At 34.2% G+C, this 23,207-nt stretch overlaps 2 protein-coding genes across 3 annotated transcripts; one reads left to right on the top strand and one right to left on the bottom strand.

Annotated features, from left to right (window-relative positions):
- The first annotated feature begins 1,167 nt into the window (after positions 1-1,167).
- Positions 1,168-7,130, top strand: LOC116130073 (patatin-like protein 6). The gene is made up of 3 exons (XM_031415821.1): positions 1,168-2,731; positions 4,723-5,007; positions 6,570-7,130. Exons 1-2 carry the CDS (start codon positions 1,604-1,606, stop codon positions 4,990-4,992), a joined length of 1,398 nt encoding a protein of 465 aa, XP_031271681.1. The 5' UTR covers positions 1,168-1,603; the 3' UTR covers positions 4,993-5,007; positions 6,570-7,130.
- Positions 7,131-14,590: 7,460 nt separating this feature from the next.
- On the bottom strand, positions 14,591-23,201 carry LOC116130070 (chorismate synthase, chloroplastic). Of its 2 annotated transcripts, none has more exons than XM_031415818.1 (13): positions 22,890-23,201; positions 22,276-22,426; positions 21,991-22,067; positions 21,806-21,864; positions 20,958-21,041; positions 20,772-20,864; positions 20,214-20,294; positions 19,832-19,963; positions 16,504-16,606; positions 16,248-16,342; positions 16,072-16,137; positions 15,433-15,517; positions 14,591-15,114 (listed from the first exon to the last, which is right to left on the bottom strand). In XM_031415818.1, exons 1-13 carry the CDS (start codon positions 23,035-23,037, stop codon positions 14,969-14,971), a joined length of 1,320 nt encoding a protein of 439 aa, XP_031271678.1. In that variant the 5' UTR covers positions 23,038-23,201; the 3' UTR covers positions 14,591-14,968. The 2 variants fall into 2 exon arrangements, with proteins under 2 accessions (XP_031271678.1, XP_031271679.1); XM_031415819.1 differs by lacking the exons at positions 19,832-19,963; positions 20,214-20,294; positions 20,772-20,864; ... (2 more) ...; positions 21,991-22,067; positions 22,276-22,426 and adding exons at positions 16,813-16,944; positions 17,195-17,275; positions 17,753-17,845; ... (2 more) ...; positions 18,971-19,047; positions 19,256-19,406.
- Between the last annotated feature and the right edge of the window lie 6 nt (positions 23,202-23,207).

Below are 23,207 nucleotides of genomic sequence, written 5' to 3'. Positions count from 1 at the left end.
GAAGCTGTATATTGTAATTATTGTATTGTTCTTCTGAGAAAAAAGAAAAAGGCAAATATAAAAAAATTAACCCTAAGGGATTGGCCAAGTGGTTAAAGATGTTTGCTTTATTCCTTGAGTTTTTTGGGTTTAAACATTGGGGTTATCTACCATAACAAATATTGTGATTTATCTAGTTTTTTGGGCTTGTATGATGTTTAATAGACTCTAAAAATTAGTTGAAGTGTAAATAAACTGATCGGAACTCTTTGGTTTAAGAAAAAAAAAAACATGTAAAATGGGAGGAAAGAAGGGTTAGAGTATGTCAAAGTATTTTTTCAAAATTAAGGTCTTTGAAGAAGACTTCTCATCATGAGTAGTCCTTCTCATTCTCAATTCTCGACCAGAGACGTTCAGAAAATTCTACAATGTTGACGATTTCATTTTGATTTTTGTTCTGTTTTCTCCCTGTAAATTACCAACAAAACGGTCAATTGAAATTTCTTTTCATTTGTTCTTACCCAAAACATACGTACGTATTGTCAAAAACACATCGACTTCAGTAAAAACACATCGACTTCAGTGTCAACACCATTTCTCTTATCCACTCTTTTTACCATTTTTTTTTTTTTCCCCTGTTACTGTTACCCACCACTCCGCCTGTCCCCCACGGCCCACCACAGTACCACACTCCTCCTTATAATTTAGCAATTTTATATTATTGCGTATAAAAAAGGGAATATTTTTTGTATTTTAATTGTTTAGAATTAGAAATGACATAACATTGACCGACTATACCCGTTACCACGTACAAAAAAAACATAAGAGTAGAGAAGACCCCACCTACACTCTAAGTTCTATCTAATCGACAATATCACTAAATCAACACAATTAGTGCGTCTCCAGTCATCTGCCGACGGTGTCTCTTACGGGGTCCACGCGTAACGACAACCCCGCGAGATCAAACCATCATTCTGGTTCGATTGCCCAATTGGACCGTCCATCACGGACCAATACTGTTTTTATTCAATCCTAACCCTCTGATACACAATGGTCGGTGACAGATTGGCCACTGTTAATTTTAACGTAACCTACTGTTAAAAATAAAGCGCCGTAATTTTATTTTTAATTTTTTATAATAATAATTATAATACTAGTAATAACAACAATAAAGGTTTATTAGCAATGGTTATATAGAAACAGACATCCTCTGGCAAAACTACTGAGTTCTTTGCCTCCTTTCTGTGGTTCTTTTTTTTGGATTCTTTTGAAGGTTTGTTTTTTACTGCAGGGTTTGGTTTGTTTTGATGAATAATATAGGTCGTTTTGGCGTGCTCTTCTAAAAGGAAGGTTTGTTTCAGCAAAAGATAAGCAGAAAAAAAAGAAAAAGACTACTTGTGTGTTAAAACAAGTGTTTTTCGCTTCTTTTCTTGTATATAATCTTTCGCTTTTTATTGCTTCAACTCAACTGAATCCCCTGAGCCTCTAGTTTCTCAAATGGATGGACAACTCTCTGTTCTTGAATTTGTATTGTTGGAAATGAGCCTGTAATTTTGTATGAAAAAGAAATCAGAGAAGGAGGTGGTTTTTTATCGATAAAAGTTGCAGAGAAATATCTTGAGAAATGGCTAGTAATCCATCATCAGAAATGCAAGAACCGAGCATCGATACGGATAAGTTGAGCTACGAGATATTTTCAATCTTGGAAAGCAAGTTTCTGTTTGGTTACGACGATCAAAAGCTTTGGATTCCCAAACAGATCTCTCCGGCGCCGTTGGAAGCCAAAACCGAGAGCTTAAACGCGCAACAAAGTTCTGAATTAAACGGCGTGTCTTCTATCAAGAACCAGCGAGGCAAAATTTGTATACTCAGCATTGACGGCGGCGGCATGCGTGGCATTCTTCCCGGTAAAGCTTTAGCTTATCTTGAACACGCGCTCAAGTCCAAGTCCGGCAATCCAAACGCCCGAATCGCCGATTATTTCGACGTTGCGGCCGGTACCGGAGTCGGCGGTATCTTCACGACCATGCTTTTCGCCACCAACGACAACAGTCGCCCGATTTTTAAAGCTGAAGACACGTGGCACTTTCTTGCCAACCAGGGCAAGAGAATTTACCGGTCATCCTCTGATTCTAATTCAGGAAATTTTATCAAACGAATTTTTAAAAACGGTTCAAGTTCCGCTTCAGCTTCCGCCGGTTTGGAGAAAGCCATGAAAGAGATGTTCGCTGATAGCGGCCGTAACTTAACTCTGAGGGATACGTTGAAACCGGTTCTCATCCCGTGTTATGATCTTTCCAGTACGGCGCCATTTTTATTTTCCAGAGCGGACGCGCTTGAAACTGAGAGTTTTGATTTCAGACTCTGGGAAGTATGTCGCGCCACGTCGGCTGAACCGGGCTTATTCGAACCGGTTTTAATGAGGTCCGTTGATGGCCAGACGAGGTGTGTTGCGGTTGACGGCGGTCTAGCCATGAGCAACCCAACGGCGGCGGCGATCACGCACGTCTTACACAACAAACAAGAGTTTCCATTTGTGCGAGGCGTTGAGGATTTGCTGGTGTTATCGTTGGGAACGGGTCAGCTACTTGAGGTTAGTTACGAGTACGACCAGGTCAAGAATTGGAAAGTCAAAGATTGGGCTCGACCCATGGCTCGAATTTCTGGTGACGGCTCCGCGGACTCGGTGGACCAGGCTGTGGCCATGGCGTTTGGTCAGTGTACAAGCAGTAGTAATTATGTCCGTATCCAGGTACAGTTTAAATTTTTATCATACCAAAACATATTTTACTATCGGAATCATGCATAATTGCTCACTAACTTTAACATTGTACTCGATAAATATCTCGTACTACTTTAATACTCAGTTTTTAAACCATTTATTTTGTTTTTGAATTCCAAAATCTACCAAAAATATGTTTAGCAATAAGTATTTAGAAAACGTTTTTGAAATGTAATGTCTTCAACTTTGATTAAAGAAAGCTAAAAATCTCCTTTTGTATAATGGAAGTTTGATAAATTATTGTTTTATATTCTTTCCCTTTTCAAATATCATACCATTTGAGTTTTTGTTGTTTTAATTCAAGAGTATTTTGTGGTTAATTTTTGTGGCCCATGAAGTGAAAATATTATACAAGGTCTCAGTCAGTGGATAGAGTTACAGTGATTTTAGTTTAACCATTAGTGCAACTGTGCAAGTGACAATAAGAGCCAGGCTGGTGGGGTTTTTATGGCAATTGTCTTAGCTTGTGGGTTGAAGATATGTAAAGGAGATGGGGGGTGTTGTGGCTAACATGTCCCGGGTTTTGAGCAAGATGGAATTGAATGAGGCATGTAGCTATGCTACAAAAAACCTAACGTTGGCCTCGTATAATGGGGTCATTGGTACAAGTGTGGGCACTTTTTTGTGGCGTATGTTAAGCAGGCACGTACTATCAAAACCCAGAAACCTAAAACCCTGCAGACAGTAAGCCATTAAGAGTAATGGGGGACCTGTGTCTGTGTGGACTGTCGTGTTGGGTACCATGAAATGGTTTTTGGGGTTAATGGCGCTTCTTTTGTTGCTAACCTGTGGTTTTTTTTCTCTTCTTGGTTGGCTCGAGACTTGAGAATTGAGAGATCCTTTGTGTTTAAGTTTACCAAAGTTAACATCAGGTGCATTTTAGCATGCTCCACGCTTTAAGGATTCTGTGTCTTTTGGTCAAAATGTCAGTTAACGCCTTAATCAGAGGTAAATAAGGCACTTCAGCCTTTAAATTCCAATTTTTGGTCAATATTTCTTTCTGTCGCCCTTTTTGTCTTCTGACCAGGAATTTTCACTCAATGCGGGCAAATTTGAAAAGTCCAACTTTACAGTTAATCCCATATTCATTTTCCATAATTGACTGGGGGAAAAAAATTGTTGTCTCAAATGTTTAGCAAACTCCAATTTTAGAGCCTTAGTCTCAGCTACAGCTGCAACGTTAGGATAATGTATGAAAAAAAAAAAAATACGCAAATACAACAATGTATTTTTGTGCCAATATATTAGCAGGGTTAGTTTAAAAGAAAATATTTGTGGAGATATTTTGGCTAGGGGTCTTTGCAGTAAGTTGGGTAGGATTGGTGGATAGCTGGAGGTTGGAGCTGTTAGGAATTAGGACAAGGGAAAGCGATGAGTGGTCATACAATGTCATCCATGATTGATCTTGATATTTTGAGGGGAACAGTCTTACTATAATTATCCTTTAGTCTTCATTGTTAGAGCTGCTTATGGAACACTTTATGCGCTGTCAAGTGTACCAGAATATGATCTCTAATTTTGCCGTTCTTGTATCACCTAATATTAGAAACCTGAAATTTAAAGAAAGAAGGAGCAGTTTCCCTTCAATCTGATGTGTTCTGGCCTCTTAATATGGAAAACTATCTGGAAATACGCTGTAACGGATAGTGCTATTTTTCTAGTTTTCCTTTTCTTTGTAACTAAGTGGATAATACTGCCATTGGCACACCTTTTGTGGCAAATTTACTCCTGTTACTGTTTTTACAGCTTCTCTAACAATGGTCCACGTGAACTGTTTTGCCTAAGTGATAGATTATGTGGTTTTGATTACACTTAAAATATGTTTAATCTGAGTCCTTAAATCTTGGTGTGGACCAATCAGACTGTAAAGTCAAATTGTTTGAAATGTGGATACAATGTTTTTCAATCAATAGGTTGGTGTGTATGCAAGACTCATTTCCTATTAATTTTTGGTGTCTCAGGCAAATGGGTCCAGTGTGGCCCCGTGCGGACCTAATGTTGATACAGACCCTAGTCCCAGCAATGTAAAGATGCTGGTGGGAATAGCAGAGGAAATGCTGAAGCAGAAAAACGTTGAATCAGTGCTGTTTGGAGGTAAAAGGATTGCTGAGCAAAGCAATTTCGAGAAACTCGATTGGTTCGCCAATGAACTTGTGCTTGAGCATCAGAGGAGGAGTTGCAGAATAGCTCCCACTGTTGCTTTCAAGCAAGCCACTCCCAAACCCACCTAGACTTTATTGCAAAAGGTAACTTTTTTTCTTTCGATAACAATTTTAACTGTTTATTTTGATGCCTATATATATACCAGCTAAAGTCTATACATAAAATGAACTCTAAAAGGGATTTTTTGAAATTATAAGTACTAGAATTTTCAAGACTTGAGTTAAAAACCATGAGTTTGATTTCCTGTTGAAGATGAATTATCACGAGCAAGTATTAGAATTGTCATCTTGTGTAATAGTAAACCCTCGTGGGCTTGTCATGTCACTTCTTTAATTCAAGAAAGAAAACTTTATGCTATGTAGTAGTTGTTCTTAATTAACAGAATAAGTTAAGTGATTCATGAAATAGTTTATGTGGGGAACATTGTTTCAATCGTGGTCGGCCTACCGACACTGGTTTACCACTTTTGTGGTCATTTCTGAAAATTATAGTAAACCTTCAAGAATCATTCAAGGGGGTATTTTGGTTATTCAACATAGAACCAAATCATCCGTGGTCCGGAATAAAGTCTCCACCAATGACCCCCTTTGGCCTTTTTCAATCGCAAAGCTCTGCATACACCACTAGGTGATGGGGTAAATTTTGCAAAAATAAAATTATCAAATGAAAATTTCTCTTTTCTCAAATTACTTCAATGTCCTTGTGTTCTTAAATGCATCCATCCATCATGATTTGGCAGGTGCCCTTCCTGTTTCTTCCTTGGTCCTTAGACATTTATTATATAATTTTGATTGATTAATTAATTTTATACACGTCGCTTGTGCTCCTCCATGCATTTCTTGCTTAAGAGTCCGTATTCTTGCTTAAGCTAGAAGGGAATGGTCCCCTTTATTCAATTCTCTTTAATACAGAGAAGCAAACTCTTGATATTTTGCCATGTCAAAATACAAATTATGAAGATTAGATTCCAATCATTAGATCTTATTTAGTGGGACCAAGGTGTTCAAGATCATCTGTAGAGAAGATTAAGTTTCCATTTTTTAATATGAAGTTTGATTACATATTTTGGTTGCTAGTACAAATCATTCTCCCCAGCTTCCTAATTAATGATAACATTAGACGAGTGGTTCGATAGGAACTCTTGGGTACTCAAGAGATCCTGAGTTCGATCTCTTCTCGAGTGCTAGTAAGAGTAGCTACTAAAGTTTTTATCCGACAGATAGTTTCAAGGTCTCGGACGATTAATTGAAATACGTGTAAGCTGACTCAGACACTCCCTGTCATATAAAAAAAAAACCACCTGACATGGCATCTTTTATTAATATGTGTTTTACCATTCTTTGCAAATCATACCCAGGACACTTGAGTTCACAAGTCATTATCTCATCTCATGTTCATTATTTATCATTTACTTACTGTAAATACTCAAGAATTAAATGAAAAAAAAGTAGAGAACAAAAGGTAATAACTACTGTTCATTTGTTCTAAAAGAAGAGAAAGTGATAACAAGGACTAGATTCTAAAGATTTCACATAAATTGTTGACTTATATTCTCTCTTAGAGTTTTGTGCATATATATAATATTTTACATCTCCCCAAGTGTTTTTATACAAGTTTAACAGTAAATTCTATCTTTGAATTGCAGGGTAAAAAAAAAAAAAGATGTCAAAAAAAAAAAAAAAGAGAGAAAGAAATGAAGAAGAAAATAGCAGGCTTTTACTATTGAAAGAGATGATAGACAAAGAAGAGTTCCAAAACCTGAGTGAAAAGGACTAGTAGTAATGTAAAAAGGGTGGAAGATCTCAGTGGGATACTTTGCCTACCATAGGACAAGCGTGGTGGTGTCCACTCCACCTTTTGACAATGGCAAGAAAACAAGAAACAAAAGCAAAGTTTTTTAAGCTAATCAATCAGCTTTTTGAAGGTCAAACAAACACCCAGGTGTGACTCTTATCATTTCACTTCAACAATGAATTATTTTTAGGGTGGTGGGAAATAATTAAATTAAACTGTTTCTATTACTTCCCATTCCCTACCTTTTTTATTTATCTTTTTTTTTCTTTCCTAATTTAGTCTTCTGTTTCTTCATGTGGATGGTGAAAAAAATATATAGTCAAAAGTTGTTTGGAAGAAGGGTTCCTTTTGTTCCCTTGAATTTAGAAAATGTAGTAGTAATTTATGCAAACTGACCAGTATTGGAGATTGAGGTGTGGTGTAAAAGTAGAAAAAACAAAAACAAAAACAAAAAAATTCTATTTTGTATGTTGAAACTTGAAATTGAAGCCCCTTGTAATTGGGTTGAAATCCCTGTATATGATTTGAAAAATTTTCATGACGATGATGTTGTTTATGTTATGATTGTTTAAAGCAAGAAAATTGCAGAAACTTTTGGAATATTTGTTTAAAAAGGAGTGATAGTGGAGTGGGTGGTAGGTGGACGAGGCTCTGTTGAGTTTTCTTTTTCAGAGTCTTTATTGACTATTATGGAAAATGTGGAAGTTCAAAGGATTTTGTGGTAATAAAATTTATGATAGGCGTGACTCAGTGGCTAGAGTTTTCAAAAGCAATATTTTGCGCATGCATAAATGCCTCTCTTTTTAATCAAATTTATTGCTCTTACCTTAATTTGGCAGCAATACCTTTTTTTTTTTTTTTTTGGGTGCGTGAAACAAACATGCACAACCTTGAAAATTAGTGCATAATTGCACACTAGTCAAGAGAATCAATTAAAAATAAAAAAAACAAAGAAATAAAAATCTACTAGTGTTTGATATGGTTCATGATTGTTCTTATCAATCAATATGCGATATATATATATATGATTCGATACGGATCATTAATTATACGTATCAGAAAGTATCATAAACCTTTCGATACATCGATATGTATCCTATAATACAATACGTATCGGTTCGTATTCTTAAAAATATTGATACAAATCGATACGACTTTATTAATTCGAGTTAAAGGCTCAAAAAAGTTTTCAGGTCAAATCGGGGTCACTCAACCCGGTTTACTAAAACTCATCCAAATTTATTTATTTTGCATGGAGAAGGTGAAGAGGAAAATATATTGCTCATTTTGCATAATAATAATAACATGAGTGCAGATATAGATATTGACATTGATCTTAGAAATGATATGAATAGTTGAAAAAAAAAATATCAATTTTTAATTTTGTGATTAATTTTGATTATGTAATGTTATAATTTAAAGCCAATAATACTACAAATTCGTTAATTAATCTTGGGGATGATATTAATTTTTAGGAAAAATTTATTATTTTATTATTTTTTTCAAAAAGACGTATTCTACGGTATGATATGATACGCGATACACAATTCAAAAAATTAGGTTTTCGATACACGATACAATATGTGATTTGACAACATTGACATGGTTATTAATACCCTATGAAATGCAATACGTATTCTACGATATGATTCGATACGACTCGCCAACGATACGTATTAGAGGGCGTATCTTGAACCTTTCGATACGTTGATATGTATCTTATGATACGATACGTATCGGTTCATATCCTTAAAAATATCGATACGACTTTATTAATTTGGGTCGAATGTCCAAAAAAAAATCGGGCAGGATCAGGGTCACCCAACCCAATTCACTAAAATCCAGCCAAATTTACCCATTTTGTATGGAGAAAGTGAAAGAGGAAAATGTGTTGCCCATTTTGTATGATAATAATAACACAAGTGAAGATATAGATATTGACATTAATCTTGAAAATGATATGAATGGTTGAGAAAAAATAATATAGATTCTTAATTTTATGATTAATTTTGATTATATAATGCCATAATTTAAAGCGAATAATACTACAAAATTCGTTAATTAATCTTGGAGATGATATTAATTTTTAGAAAATTTTTATTATTATTATTATTTTATATTACGATACGATACGCGATACACGATTTAAAAAATTAGATTTTTGATATATGATATGATACGCAATTCAGACAACCATGGTTTGAGGAAAAAAGAAAAATTACAGATTGTACAGTGAAATTCCCAACACCACAACTACATGTTTTGCCAAAGGCACTTTATGCCCCTGTTTGTTACACTATTTGGAACAATTTTCTGGTATCTTGTTTGGATTAAAAAACAAAATATGTGTTAGGTCAATTCATTCAGAAAATTAATAATTCAAATAGGATTTTTGGTCTCAAAATGAAAAGTGGGTGGGACTTGTTTTCTATTATCCTATTCTATTCAATTCAAAATATTTTTTCAACTCAATTCAACTAAATCAATTATTTTTCACTCATTCCAATTTGAAAATTAATTCACTCAAGACCACCATTGCCTACCAGCAACGAACGCTGGTCGCCGGCCACCGCCGTGGCCGAAACAACGCACAACCGACCGAATCTGGCCGTTTATAAGTCGATCTTGTCGTTTCCAGCTAGATCCACCATAGAACGGCCATATCTACGGCCAGAGATCTGGTCATTTCAAATTATTTAACATTTTATCAAACTCTGAATGTATTTTTCAGATATTTTACCAAACACATTTTCAGAATATGATTCAATTCGATTTAATTTAACTTAACTCAATTTAAAATAGTTTTTAAGAATAATATTTTTCAAATAATCTGCCTAACGGTGCCTATATTTTTCTCAAAGAACTCATGTATTGTGTCACCAACTGTTGTTAGAGCATCTCCAATTATGCTCTTTATTTTAAAGAGCATCTTTTATATAAATAAAAAGTATCTTCATTGATTTCTAAATATAAAGAACAAATTCTTATTCAAATTCAATACTCTTTAAATTTAATGAAGATGCTCTTTATTTTCAAGAAATAGACTTAATAGGAGAGAAGATTAATAAATAAAATACATAAAAACTTGTAGTTTATTAATTAAATTTAGAATAAATAGTAAAATTTGATTCTCTATAAGTAAAGAGTCAAACTCACTCTTTAATTTATATTTAAAGGATAAAAAATCTATTAAACTTATATTTTTATGAATAAACTTTTTATATTAAAGAATTTATGTCACATAAATAGTCTACGGGTGAAAAACATAATGGAGTCGGTGGGTAGGGCGAGACATGTATAGTGTATAGTATATCCCTAGTGTTAACAAAATTATAATCTCAATTATCAAGAAAAGCCCACGGGTGATGTCCAATCAATTATTAAATTTGCCTTAAATACCATGCCCAATCCCCAACAACTCAATAAAGACCCTCACCAGAATCTCAATTAGAGACAAATTACGCCGTGTCAATTGGCTTTTTTCATAAATTGACTATCGACCCACCACATTACAATCAATTTGTGTAGCCATCCCTAAGCGTGAATCACTTTGGTGAGCCATTTTGCCCCTTTCTTTTTCATTTTTATTGCAATCATGTGTCACACAACTGGCTGCCTATTTTACCTATTAGCTTTCTGTCCTCTCGCACCCAAAATTTCCTTCCACTTTAATCTCTTTTTTCCATTACCTTTTAACCTCCAATCAATGGTCAAATTAAAATTACCTTATCTTTCCCATTTGGGGGCCACTTATATTCCTTCATTTGATTTACCAAGTGAAAATTACGTATTTGATATGAATTATATGGGAAAATACTCAGGTGAGGACGTTCTGAAATCTTTAATATGCAAATTAAATTTAAACCACCCGTTATTATTATTTATTTTTTAATGACTGAGAGTGTATGTGACAGTTTACACACACCTCAACTAATTCTCCAAGATCTTAAAACTATCAATCGAGTAAGAGCTTCAATCGTCACCCTATTAGCAATTGTGAAGACTCGAACTTAGAAGACCATATTAGATCCTCCTTTTGTTTTTTTACCATCAAGGGGACTCGAACTTGAAATATTATGTTAGATCATCGTCTTGCTTTTTTACAATCAAGGGGATTCAAACTTGGAAGATAATATTAGATCCTAGACTACCCAGTGGTGATTAACAACCAGTTATTAGCTTTTACTCATCTTTGATCCGTTAAAGACTTTAGGATTTCCGCACAGAAGAGGAGTCTATTTCAAACTATTTTAGGTAATAAAAAATAAATAAAGAAAAGAAAAGAAAAAATAATACTAAATTTGACAGAAGCCAGCATCAAGTATGTCCAAGGGCCCAATTAGACTAATATCATTCTCACCACATGGAAAACAAGTGTCCTTATTCGAGAACCGGTGGTTATATGACAGTACTGTTTAACCAATATTAGATTCATTAAACAAAGATAACAAAAAAGAAAGGGTTTAAATTAAATTAAATAAGAATTATGAACCAAATATGAACCGTTTGTTGTAGATTAGGAGCTTATATTATTATTATTAAGTTATTATTACTAAAAGTCATCTTTTCTGGTGCTAAGTCTACATTAAAACTCATATTATAAGGTATGTTCCTTTTTGTCTTGTTGTTTTAATATGCAATTGTGGGACATCTACCCTACAATTTTAATTGATTAATTGTTCTTTTCATTTATAACGTTTGTTTGCCCGTTCTAGTCCTTGTAATCTAATTTATTATTATTTACTACACTAACTTTGAACCTCCCTAACTATTACATTTTTATAAAACCAAAAATAAATAAATAAATTGATGATATTATCAAATTTATAGTTCATTTTATACGTTGTATACAATCGTTCAACTAAAAAATTAGGTTAGCAGTCTCCTCCCAACACTTGCATGACTAAAGGTCATTATTTTTCGTTTCCAAATACTGTAATGTTTTATAGGAAATTCAGTTTCAAACGTGAATTATAGTGCTCGGTGGTGACTATAGTTTCAAACTCATATTTGAGAAACAAGTACGAGATTGTTGGATTTTTTTTTTTATTATTATTATTATTTTTTTTGTGTGTGAAATAAAGATGCAAATGAAGCACCCACAAATTAGGTTTAAAATTATAAAATATATAGTTTGTGTACAATGGAAGAAGACCTAACTTGATCTCTAATATAATATTGGAATCTGCTTTTGGTGTTTATGAATAATAAAAGGGTTGGCTTTAATATTATTTCCTTCTCCTATTCCTATCCACACATGTCTTTTCTTCTTATTAAGATTAGGATAATTTAAAGTTAGTAGACAAGACAACTACTTGTGATAAACATTATACTATTATTGATAATCACTCCTGTCCTGTCTCCTCCCTTTGTTTGATTCTCCAGCTTCTACTTAATTTTTATTTTCTCTTTCTTCTTTATTTAATAATTAATTATGATTTAAATTAATTTGTTCTTATTTTAGTATTAATCACGTTACCCAAAACATAAAATTTAATAATAATAATAATAATAATAATAATAATAATAATAATAAGCATATATATCAAGAAAGAATTATACATTATATATAATAAGACTTTTCTCAACCCCCAAAGGTTTAATCAATAAACAAAATCCCCTTAAAATTTCAGAAATAACAGAAATTCCCTGTATCATTAGTGAGCTGTTAATGTACTATTAGAATTTATAATAAAATGGGTTAATAAATATTTATCATATTGCCCATTTTACCGTTTATTTTAACATTAAAAACTATTTCTGTTATTACTATAACCATATGGAGATTTTTGTATTTGATCATGCCTCAGGGGGCTTATTGTTATAAACCCTATAATTTGAACTTAACTTATATGTGGGGTAAAATTAAGAATAATCAAGCAAAGTGGGTACTATTGGAATTAACATAAATGGAAGTAAAGAATTAGGCTCACCCACGTAAGGCATAATGAGCAGTTAATTAATAACCACATAAAGTAAGTGAATCTTTGAGTAGGAATATAAAAATAATGAATTAAATTAAAGTTAGTTGAGCTTATAAACCACCTAATTAACAACGTTACATCATAATTAATTTAACATAAAGTAGTAGTTGAATTATTCAAACAAAATGGTAATGGTGACAATAAACTGATTTTTAAGGCTGATAATTATTTGTTAATATAATTCTGTTGGATTATGACATGTTTCTTGTAGGATAAGCTTCTGTTATCAATCCTTTTTAGTTCAAAATTTAGGGTTAACATCAAGAAGTTAAAATTAGATGAGTTATAGTTTGAGGTGTTCTAAGATTAGGTCAAGAGTTAAAGAGGGAAGATGAAGAGTTGATTTGACCCTTTGGTTTTTCTTGTTTTAATGAAGTCAAATGAATTGACAGAGATGGGTTTCTGTTTGTTTTGAAAATTCTGAAAAGTTAGTGTTGAAAGTTTGTTCAAAACTGTTCAAGGGTTGAAAATTTCTAAAGAGAAAATACTATACTTGATTGATGATATTAACTGATGCCAGCCCCCATTCCATCAGCAAATTGGAGCTCTGGTCAACCTAGATACATGTCAAACCTGTGTACATTTAATTAATTTATTTTTGAACAAAGGACTTTTGTTTACCATAGAGATGAGAATTTGGATCTAAATTAATTGAGTTCGGTGGTCAATATGGACTCTTAGTGTATTACTCAAAGGTTTAAGTTAAGTCTCTTCTCGGTTGTAATGGGGTAACCATTGAAGGTTTATCCTGATCGATAATTCTAAGGTCCAAAGATTAGTTATGGTACGCGTAACTGACCTGAACACCTTCAATCATTAAAAAAAAAAAAAAAAAAATTGGACCATAGATTTAAGAACCGATTCTTACAGGACTGAAAACGCTTCAAGTTTTAACCCAATTGCCATTGGAGCTGTCCAAGCCTATGCCGAAGCCCATATTTCCCAGTAGGCTAAATCTTGTAATGGTTTCCACCCAACATTTTCTTTAGATTCTTACAGGACTGAAACGCTTCAAGTTTTAACCCAATTGCCATTGGAGCTGTCCAAGCCTATGCCGAAGCCCATATTTCCCAGTAGGCTAAATCTTGTAATGGTTTCCACCCAACATTTTCTTTAGATTCTTACAGGACTGAAACGCTTCAAGTTTTAACCCAATTGCCATTGGAGCTGTCCAAGCCTATGCCGAAGCCCATATTTCCCAGTAGGCTAAATCTTGCAATGGTTTCCACCCAACATTTTCTTTGAAGCCTTAATTGGTTCGCAATTCTCTAGGGATGTCTAAAAACCGGGATGGCCCGGCCAGGGCATAAATTACACTGGGATCCGGATATATCATATGATGTTTACAAAATTATAAATAACCTCGAATATATTATATGATGTTTTATAAATAATCTCTTTATCAAATTATTAAAAGCACTAAAAAATTACAAACAAAACCCTAAAAGTTTCAGAAAGCCCCTACAAATAACGTCTGACTACCTTTAATAATGTAAAATTGTATAATCCCCTAAGAAATAAATCAAAACCCCACTTATTAATTGAGATTTCTAATAAACCCCTTATCATTTCAATCAAACCCAGGCCTGAAGCCCTTTTTTCTGAGCCCAGCCCAGCCCGGCCCAAAGCCGAGTGTATATCCTTTTCCAAGAGGTTCTCTCTTGCTTTGTGAATTCTTACCTCTTAACTTATTGGATAATACACTTATAATTTAATTTCACAAATTTTATCTCATAACTCTAATATGACAATTTGTAATTAATTAATTCACAATAAATCTTATCTATTCAACAATAAATCTTATTTGCTCAATTACGAACTAATCAATAATGAACTATCACGTCAACGTTATGAGAGAAAATTTGTAAAATTAAATTATAAACCAACCTTTATTGTAAACTTATCTGATTTCACTCATCAATTTATTTTCAAGCTGAGGGCTGAACAGTTGCCAGCAAATCAGTTTGAGGATTTGGAACTTTTACAAAATAATTATTCATGTTTACGTATTTTTCCAATACAACAAAGCATGGGGAAAACAACAGTTTAAACAAAATCCTAAATTTTCATGGATTACAAGGACATATTGCCCCTCATAACTGATTGAGGAAAAGGGGCAAAAAAAAAAAAATTAAAATATATATATATATAAAAAAAAAAGTAAAACTAAACTTAAAATTTTGAAATCCCAAAAATATAAAGTGCCTCACATTAATAGGAAACTTATGATAGAATGATGAAAGATTCTTTAGTGTTTCATCACATTTCAAAGCATCTCAGCAGGCTCAAGGCTTGGCAATTTGAAGGGTGCTTGTAAATCTGAATTCGGGGGAAAAAGATAACACTGCGCGTATTGTGCCATCAATTGGTCCACAAGTACCAGGGCTACCATTGCCTCAACCATTGGTACCGCTGCATCAACACCACGACCAAAAATAAACAAGACAAATGTTAGAAGGTAACTTTTTTTTTTTTCTTTCAAACGAAATTATCAGGTATATAATATGTTTATGTAAAGATATTAAGTTGAAGAACACAAATTTCATATAATTTGAACGATTTTTGCTATCTCGCAGAGCGCCACCACACATAAAAGTTCTCAAGGACATTGGCATTAGAGGTCATCACCATGATGTGGTGGGTTAAAATTGATAATAGCAAGAATTGTTGGGGGACGAAAGAGAGGATAAGGAGATGAACATAGAGTCGATCTATCAGCAAAACACATACCTCTTGGGACAACACAAGGATCATGACGACCACGGGCTATAAGTTCTGTCTCTTTCTTCTCTCTAGTCACAGTGTTTTGCTTCCTCTGCAGTCATCACAAGTTGGTATCAATTCTAAAATCAATTATTTACTAAAGCCTGTTCAAATATGCATATCCAAAATGAAACAAGAAAACTATCTCAAACCCAGTTCAGAAAGAAAATTTATTAACCTATAAAGTAGTAGTAGTTGTGGGGTAAATTTATCAACATAGCAGGAAGATGTGGAAAAGGTAGAAAATGACAGTACCTTTGTTTTTTATTTTAACCAAGAAAATCTACAAGAATACGAAACATACAAGGATACAATGGAAAAATGGCAATATATACAAGGTTGTATGCAACATGTTGAACCAATAATCTAGGAGCAGTAGAAACCATTGACTCATTTCGTGTCAAAAATCTAGCCAAAAGGTATGGCCAAGATTCCTAACCTACAGTTTTACTAGTCTTGCCAAGAAAATCTCCACTAATGAAGAACATTCAAGGTTGAATATCAGGATATGAAATGATCTACATGACTTAGGCAAGGCAAAATCAAATTCTTTGTATGCCAATATATGTATCAGTGTTGAGAGAGAGAGAGAGAGATAAAACATACTCCAATTGTAGATGTTGGCTTGAAAGCTACCCTCATGTTTATAATTTCGCCATTAGATATTCCTCCCTACAAGACAACATAGAAATCCAAGTGAGCAACTAGTTCTAAACAAAGGGCATCTTGGTGATTTACTACCTTACAGTAAGAAGCAATTGATTGGTACATTAAATGAATACCTGAATCCCACCAGAGCGATTTGTTCTTGTCCTGATATTTCCATATTCATCTGTATAGAACTCGTCATTGTGTTCACTTCCAGTCATAAAAGTACCTGCCAGAATTTCCATCCATCAGTACATAGAATTAAAAAGAAAAAGAAAAAAGGAAAATATCAATGCATGTAAGTGCATTTCAAGAAATTTCCTGTTTTCCAACTCAATCTACTAAAATTAAAGGCAAATAAATTACAAACTACGAGACAAGTTTCTCAACCTGCAAATCCACTGCCGAATTCAAAGCCCTTTGTTGCAGGCAATGACATTGCAGCTTTAGCCAACTCAGCTTCAAGTTTGTCAAAAACTGGTGAACCAAGCCCCTGATATACAATTTGTATTTTAGCCCATAGTAAAATATTCATATAAGACATAAAAATCATAAAATGAAGAATTTTTTAAGTTTATCCTGCTCATTGATAAATAAATTTGAGAGACAGCGCTCATGTGGGGCATTGTGTGTGTGTGTGTGTGTGTGTGTGTGTGAGAGAGAGAGAGAGAGAGAGAGAGAGAGAGAGAGAGAGCTTACACGAGGGGCATTTCTCACAATGCATGTGACAACACCACCAACAGAATCCCCTCTCACTCGAACAGCATCAATAGCAGCAATCATCTTCTCAGCATATTCAGGATCTGGACACCTTGCAATGTTACTCTCTACCTGATAATATCCATGCAGAAAATAATTAGGTTTATAGATGTTAAAAAACCATAAGGCAATAGCATGATTCAACAAAACGAAAAAGATGCAGTAAGTTCAGAATCAAAGGGACCAGCTACCAAGTATAGAAAGAAGATGGAGATTGGGCTGGTATGATAGTTTACGTGCACTTAAATATATTCAATAAACATTCAAGGAAGTCAGCTTCCCACGTGCCAAACTAACATTTTAAAATTAAAATCAATTATACCTGATCAAGTGTCAAAGCCTCATAATCAATCAAGTCCTCTGGAAGTACAACCTTGTGGGCTTGAGACACAAAAGCAAGAATCTGGTGGCCAACAACAACAATGAAAACACTCAGCAGGAAATTAAGGGTCCAAAAAAGGCAGCAATGACAGAGGAGATCATTCTTTTTATTTTAGTCTGTTGTCCAAAAACATAGTTGACAAATTCAATTGCTAGCAGTTTCTGGGTTTTTTCCTTCCAGAATTTAATAATATAAACAGAAATATGAACTCCCAAATCTAAGTACTCAAATACCAACATAACAGAGAGGTAAACTACCACAATCATTTATTAACTCATTGCCAATATACAAACTTCTCCAATGGGAACATTGTAGATTTTGTAAAAAAAATAAAAATAAAAAAATCCAATAATAACTGGGTAGCTCAGAAGCTTGTAAAACTTCTGCAATAGTCAGATGCATGCAGCAAACCACAAGTATACGCATATACCAAGACCAAAAAGGGTACACACATCTAAACAGTAAAATCAACCACAGATCACAAGGAAACAAACATACCTCAGTTCCAGCAAATTGCTTCAAAATTTTCTTTGCAACAGCTCCAGCTGCAACTCTTCCAATGGTTTCTCTTGCTGAAGATCTACCACCTCCCTGTGAATTATACATTGAGATCAGATGAACTGGTCAATGAATAGAATTTCAAAAATTTCAGTATCACTTCATCATTGTTCTAAAAGATATTACCTGCACTGATCTGACACCATATTTCATGTCATAAGTTGCATCTGCATGAGATGGCCTGTAAGCCACTGACATTTCATTGTAATCCTGGAAATATAAAAGACATGTTTAATGAAGCCTTCTACAAACCATCAGAACAAGCTCAAAATGTCAACTAAGCAATATATTCCTCATGCATATGGTGCTTGTCTCATAATCCTTATACATGTTACAATTAAATCATATCATCCATAACTAAAATGACCCATCAGATTCACAAACAGACTCCCAATCATTTGAAGCAATTCCACATCCTTTAAATTGCTTTAAAGTTATGTTGGCTCTTTAACTACTATGGGAACAACTGTACATTCTAAAGGAACATAGGACATCAAGAGTATTTCTTGTCATCAACAAATTTGCAACCTAGAATTATTCATCCATATATGAGACACCTTTACAAATGCATAACAATAAAAAGGTATCAACTAAATAAATCCTAAAAATGATCCTCCAGAGCAAACAATGTGGACCAATCTCAATGCCACGGTAACATTAAGCACAATCACTTTAAATGCTTTGTAATAAAATTATGTTGTTTCCATGAAATATCAACAAGCATTCGAAATTGTTTGATATTTTCTAGCTATAAGCAACAATGAAAATGCTAAAAAGAAAAAAACAGTCCAAAAACAACCCATGTATTTGACAACTCCCCCACCTCCCCTCAACCCCAAGGGGAAAAAAAAAGGGGGAGAATAAAAAGGAAATACAATAAATAAAAAGAAACATAGTGGTTTAGTGTTATAACCTATTTAGGTTAAACTACTTCAAACTAGATATCATGTTAGCCTCTAGCAGTGAATACTCACATTTCCTCTCTGATCAGTGTTTGGTACAAATACATGGATGGGTGTTCCAGTGGTTACCCCTGCAATTATTCAGATATGACTCAGTCCATTTATAAAATAAAAATAACAAGTACCACCATTTCTTTGGCTGAGGAGAACACAAGAAAAGACATGGAATAATAATATTTAAAGACAAAAATCAGACCTTCAGAAACACCAGACTGAATCTTGCATGTATCGGTCTCTTTTCTTGGGGTAGTAATTCGGCTCTGGCCTGGCCTCCTGGACACAGGAACTCTAACCGTTAACCCTTAAATAACTTTTGCAGGACAAATAAATTGACTCCATTATCAATAAATGACAGACTCCATGACTAACAGAAAATACAACATTATTCTGTCTATATCATAATCCCCAATCGCAGCTCTTAGGATCAACATGCAACAAAAACACAAATCACAAGTGTCAGTAGAGTTAACTGAAATGCTACCTTCTGTCAAGATCAAATTGCATATCAGCTTCCGAGAGACGAATACGAGGAGGGCATCCATCAATAGTACAACCAACACCACCTCCATGTGATTCTCCAAATGTGGTAACACGAAAATAAGTTCCAAATGTACTCCCAGCCGCCTTTATTTCTGTTACATAGAAAGCTAGATATCAGAACTCAAAAGCTTTTAAATGCCATCCAACTCTATAACTACAACACAAACATCAATTACTAACTTTAAAACAAGCTTATCTTTTAAAAAAATAAATTTCACTAACATCATATATGCAATACACAGACACAAAGCAGTTGAAATATCAAGTATCGGAACCCTAAATGATGACCCTTAAAGGTAATCACAAGGTGGGACTCTTAAGAAGTTACAAAAACAGAACTTTTTCTCCATTTCATTAAAAATTGCTTCATGGGCATGATCAAAATATTCCAACTAACTCAATATAAGGGCTCCTTATTGTCATACTAATACAAAGAATCCTTCAAATAAAATGAAACAACAAATTTCCAGACAAACCAACAAACTTTAAAGATTCAGACATCAAAGAGAGAGCTTACACGAGGGGCATTTCTCACAATGCATGTGACAACACCACCAACAGAATCCCCTCTCACTCGAACAGCATCAATAGCAGCAATCATCTTCTCAGCATATTCAGGATCTGGACACCTTGCAATGTTACTCTCTACCTGATAATATCCATGCAGAAAATAATTAGGTTTATAGATGTTAAAAAACCATAAGGCAATAGCATGATTCAACAAAACGAAAAAGATGCAGTAAGTTCAGAATCAAAGGGACCAGCTACCAAGTATAGAAAGAAGATGGAGATTGGGCTGGTATGATAGTTTACGTGCACTTAAATATATTCAATAAACATTCAAGGAAGTCAGCTTCCCACGTGCCAAACTAACATTTTAAAATTAAAATCAATTATACCTGATCAAGTGTCAAAGCCTCATAATCAATCAAGTCCTCTGGAAGTACAACCTTGTGGGCTTGAGACACAAAAGCAAGAATCTGGTGGCCAACAACAACAATGAAAACACTCAGCAGGAAATTAAGGGTCCAAAAAAGGCAGCAATGACAGAGGAGATCATTCTTTTTATTTTAGTCTGTTGTCCAAAAACATAGTTGACAAATTCAATTGCTAGCAGTTTCTGGGTTTTTTCCTTCCAGAATTTAATAATATAAACAGAAATATGAACTCCCAAATCTAAGTACTCAAATACCAACATAACAGAGAGGTAAACTACCACAATCATTTATTAACTCATTGCCAATATACAAACTTCTCCAATGGGAACATTGTAGATTTTGTAAAAAAAATAAAAATAAAAAAATCCAATAATAACTGGGTAGCTCAGAAGCTTGTAAAACTTCTGCAATAGTCAGATGCATGCAGCAAACCACAAGTATACGCATATACCAAGACCAAAAAGGGTACACACATCTAAACAGTAAAATCAACCACAGATCACAAGGAAACAAACATACCTCAGTTCCAGCAAATTGCTTCAAAATTTTCTTTGCAACAGCTCCAGCTGCAACTCTTCCAATGGTTTCTCTTGCTGAAGATCTACCACCTCCCTGTGAATTATACATTGAGATCAGATGAACTGGTCAATGAATAGAATTTCAAAAATTTCAGTATCACTTCATCATTGTTCTAAAAGATATTACCTGCACTGATCTGACACCATATTTCATGTCATAAGTTGCATCTGCATGAGATGGCCTGTAAGCCACTGACATTTCATTGTAATCCTGGAAATATAAAAGACATGTTTAATGAAGCCTTCTACAAACCATCAGAACAAGCTCAAAATGTCAACTAAGCAATATATTCCTCATGCATATGGTGCTTGTCTCATAATCCTTATACATGTTACAATTAAATCATATCATCCATAACTAAAATGACCCATCAGATTCACAAACAGACTCCCAATCATTTGAAGCAATTCCACATCCTTTAAATTGCTTTAAAGTTATGTTGGCTCTTTAACTACTATGGGAACAACTGTACATTCTAAAGGAACATAGGACATCAAGAGTATTTCTTGTCATCAACAAATTTGCAACCTAGAATTATTCATCCATATATGAGACACCTTTACAAATGCATAACAATAAAAAGGTATCAACTAAATAAATCCTAAAAATGATCCTCCAGAGCAAACAATGTGGACCAATCTCAATGCCACGGTAACATTAAGCACAATCACTTTAAATGCTTTGTAATAAAATTATGTTGTTTCCATGAAATATCAACAAGCATTCGAAATTGTTTGATATTTTCTAGCTATAAGCAACAATGAAAATGCTAAAAAGAAAAAAACAGTCCAAAAACAACCCATGTATTTGACAACTCCCCCACCTCCCCTCAACCCCAAGGGGAAAAAAAAAGGGGGAGAATAAAAAGGAAATACAATAAATAAAAAGAAACATAGTGGTTTAGTGTTATAACCTATTTAAGTTAAACTACTTCAAACTAGATATCGTGTTAGCCTCTAGCAGTGAATACTCACATGTCCTCTCTGATCAGTGTTCGGTACAAATACATGGATGGGTGTTCCAGTGGTTACCCCTGCAATTATTCAGATATGACTCAGTCCATTTATAAAATAAAAATGACAAGGTACCACCATTTCTTTGGCTGAGGAGAACACAAGAAAAGACATAGAATAATAATATTTAAAGACAAAAATCAGACCTTCAGAAACACCAGACTGAATCTTGCATGTATCGGTCTCTTTTCTTGGGGTAGTAATTCGGCTCTGGCCTGGCCTCCTGGACACAGGAACTCTAACCGTTAACCCTTAAATAACTTTTGCAGGACAAAAAAATTGACTCCATTATCAATAAACGACAGACTCCATGACTAACAGAAAATACAACATTATTCTGTCTATATCATAATCCCCAATCGCAGCTCTTAGGATCAACATGCAACAAAAACACAAATCACAAGTGTCAGTAGAGTTAACTGAAATGCTACCTTCTGTCAAGATCAAATTGCATATCAGCTTCCGAGAGACAAATACGGGGAGGGCATCCATCAATAGTACAACCAACACCACCTCCATGTGATTCTCCAAATGTGGTAACACGAAAATAAGTTCCAAACGTACTCCCAGCCGCCTTTATTTCTGTTACAGAGAAAGCTAGATATCAGAACTCAAAAGCTTTTAAATGCCATCCAACTCTATAACTACAACACAAACATCAATTACTAACTTTAAAACAAGCTTATCTTTTAAAAAAATAAATTTCACTAACATCATATATGCAATACACAGACACAAAACAGTTGAAATATCAAGTATCGGAACCCTAAATGATGACCCTTAAAGGTAATCACAAGGTGGGACTCTTAAGAAGTTACAAAAACAGAACTTTTTCTCCATTTCATTAAAAATTGCTTCATGGGCATGATCAAACTATTCCAACTAACTCAATATAAGGGCTCCTTATTGTCATACTAATACAAAGAATCCTTCAAATAAAATGAAACAACAAATTTCCAGACAAACCAACAAACTTTAAAGATTCAGACATCAATCACATATTGCATACAGAAAAAAAAAATTAAAAAAAAAAAAAAAAACTCACCGAGCTTCTTTGGGGTAGCAGAACGAAATAAGATTTGGACAGTAGGAGATGGGTGTTGGCGAAGACCTGAGGGCAGACGAGAGCCCAACGACCCGTCAGTTCTGGGGGCTACAAGGAACTGTTTTGAGGCAATGGAAGAAGCCGCCATTGAAATCAAAACGAGAAGGAAGTTGAAGAAGAAAGAGTTGTGATCTGTGTGTTCTATATATATTTCTTTGGAAGTTCAAAGGGGAGGTTGGTGGTATGAGATTAGTGTTAATGGTTGTTGAGAATTGTTACTTGTAAGTTGCGCCTATACAAATTAAGGGCAGTGCTTAC

The sequence above is a fragment of the Pistacia vera genome, unplaced genomic scaffold (genome assembly GCF_008641045.1).
Source record: "Pistacia vera cultivar Batoury unplaced genomic scaffold, PisVer_v2 Contig217, whole genome shotgun sequence".
NCBI classification, from domain to species: Eukaryota; Viridiplantae; Streptophyta; class Magnoliopsida; order Sapindales; family Anacardiaceae; genus Pistacia; species Pistacia vera.
Note: the sequence above shows the minus strand (reverse complement) of the source record. Positions and strands in the feature narration are given on the sequence as shown.

Coding starts and splice junctions, on each gene's coding strand:
- LOC116130073 (XM_031415821.1), top strand. CDS start 1,604: ATGGCTAGTAATCCATCATCAGAAATGCAAGAACCGAGCATCGATACG. Junction 2,732..4,722: donor GTAATTATGTCCGTATCCAG/GTACAGTTTAAA, acceptor TTGGTGTCTCAG/GCAAATGGGTCCAGTGTGGC.
- LOC116130070 (XM_031415818.1), bottom strand. CDS start 23,037: ATGGCGGCTTCTTCCATTGCCTCAAAACAGTTCCTTGTAGCCCCCAGA. Junction 16,138..16,247: donor ATCGCTCTGGTGGGATTCAG/GTATTCATTTAA, acceptor GTTGTCTTGTAG/GGAGGAATATCTAATGGCGA. Junction 15,518..16,071: donor AGCCAACATCTACAATTGGA/GTATGTTTTATC, acceptor TGATGACTGCAG/AGGAAGCAAAACACTGTGAC.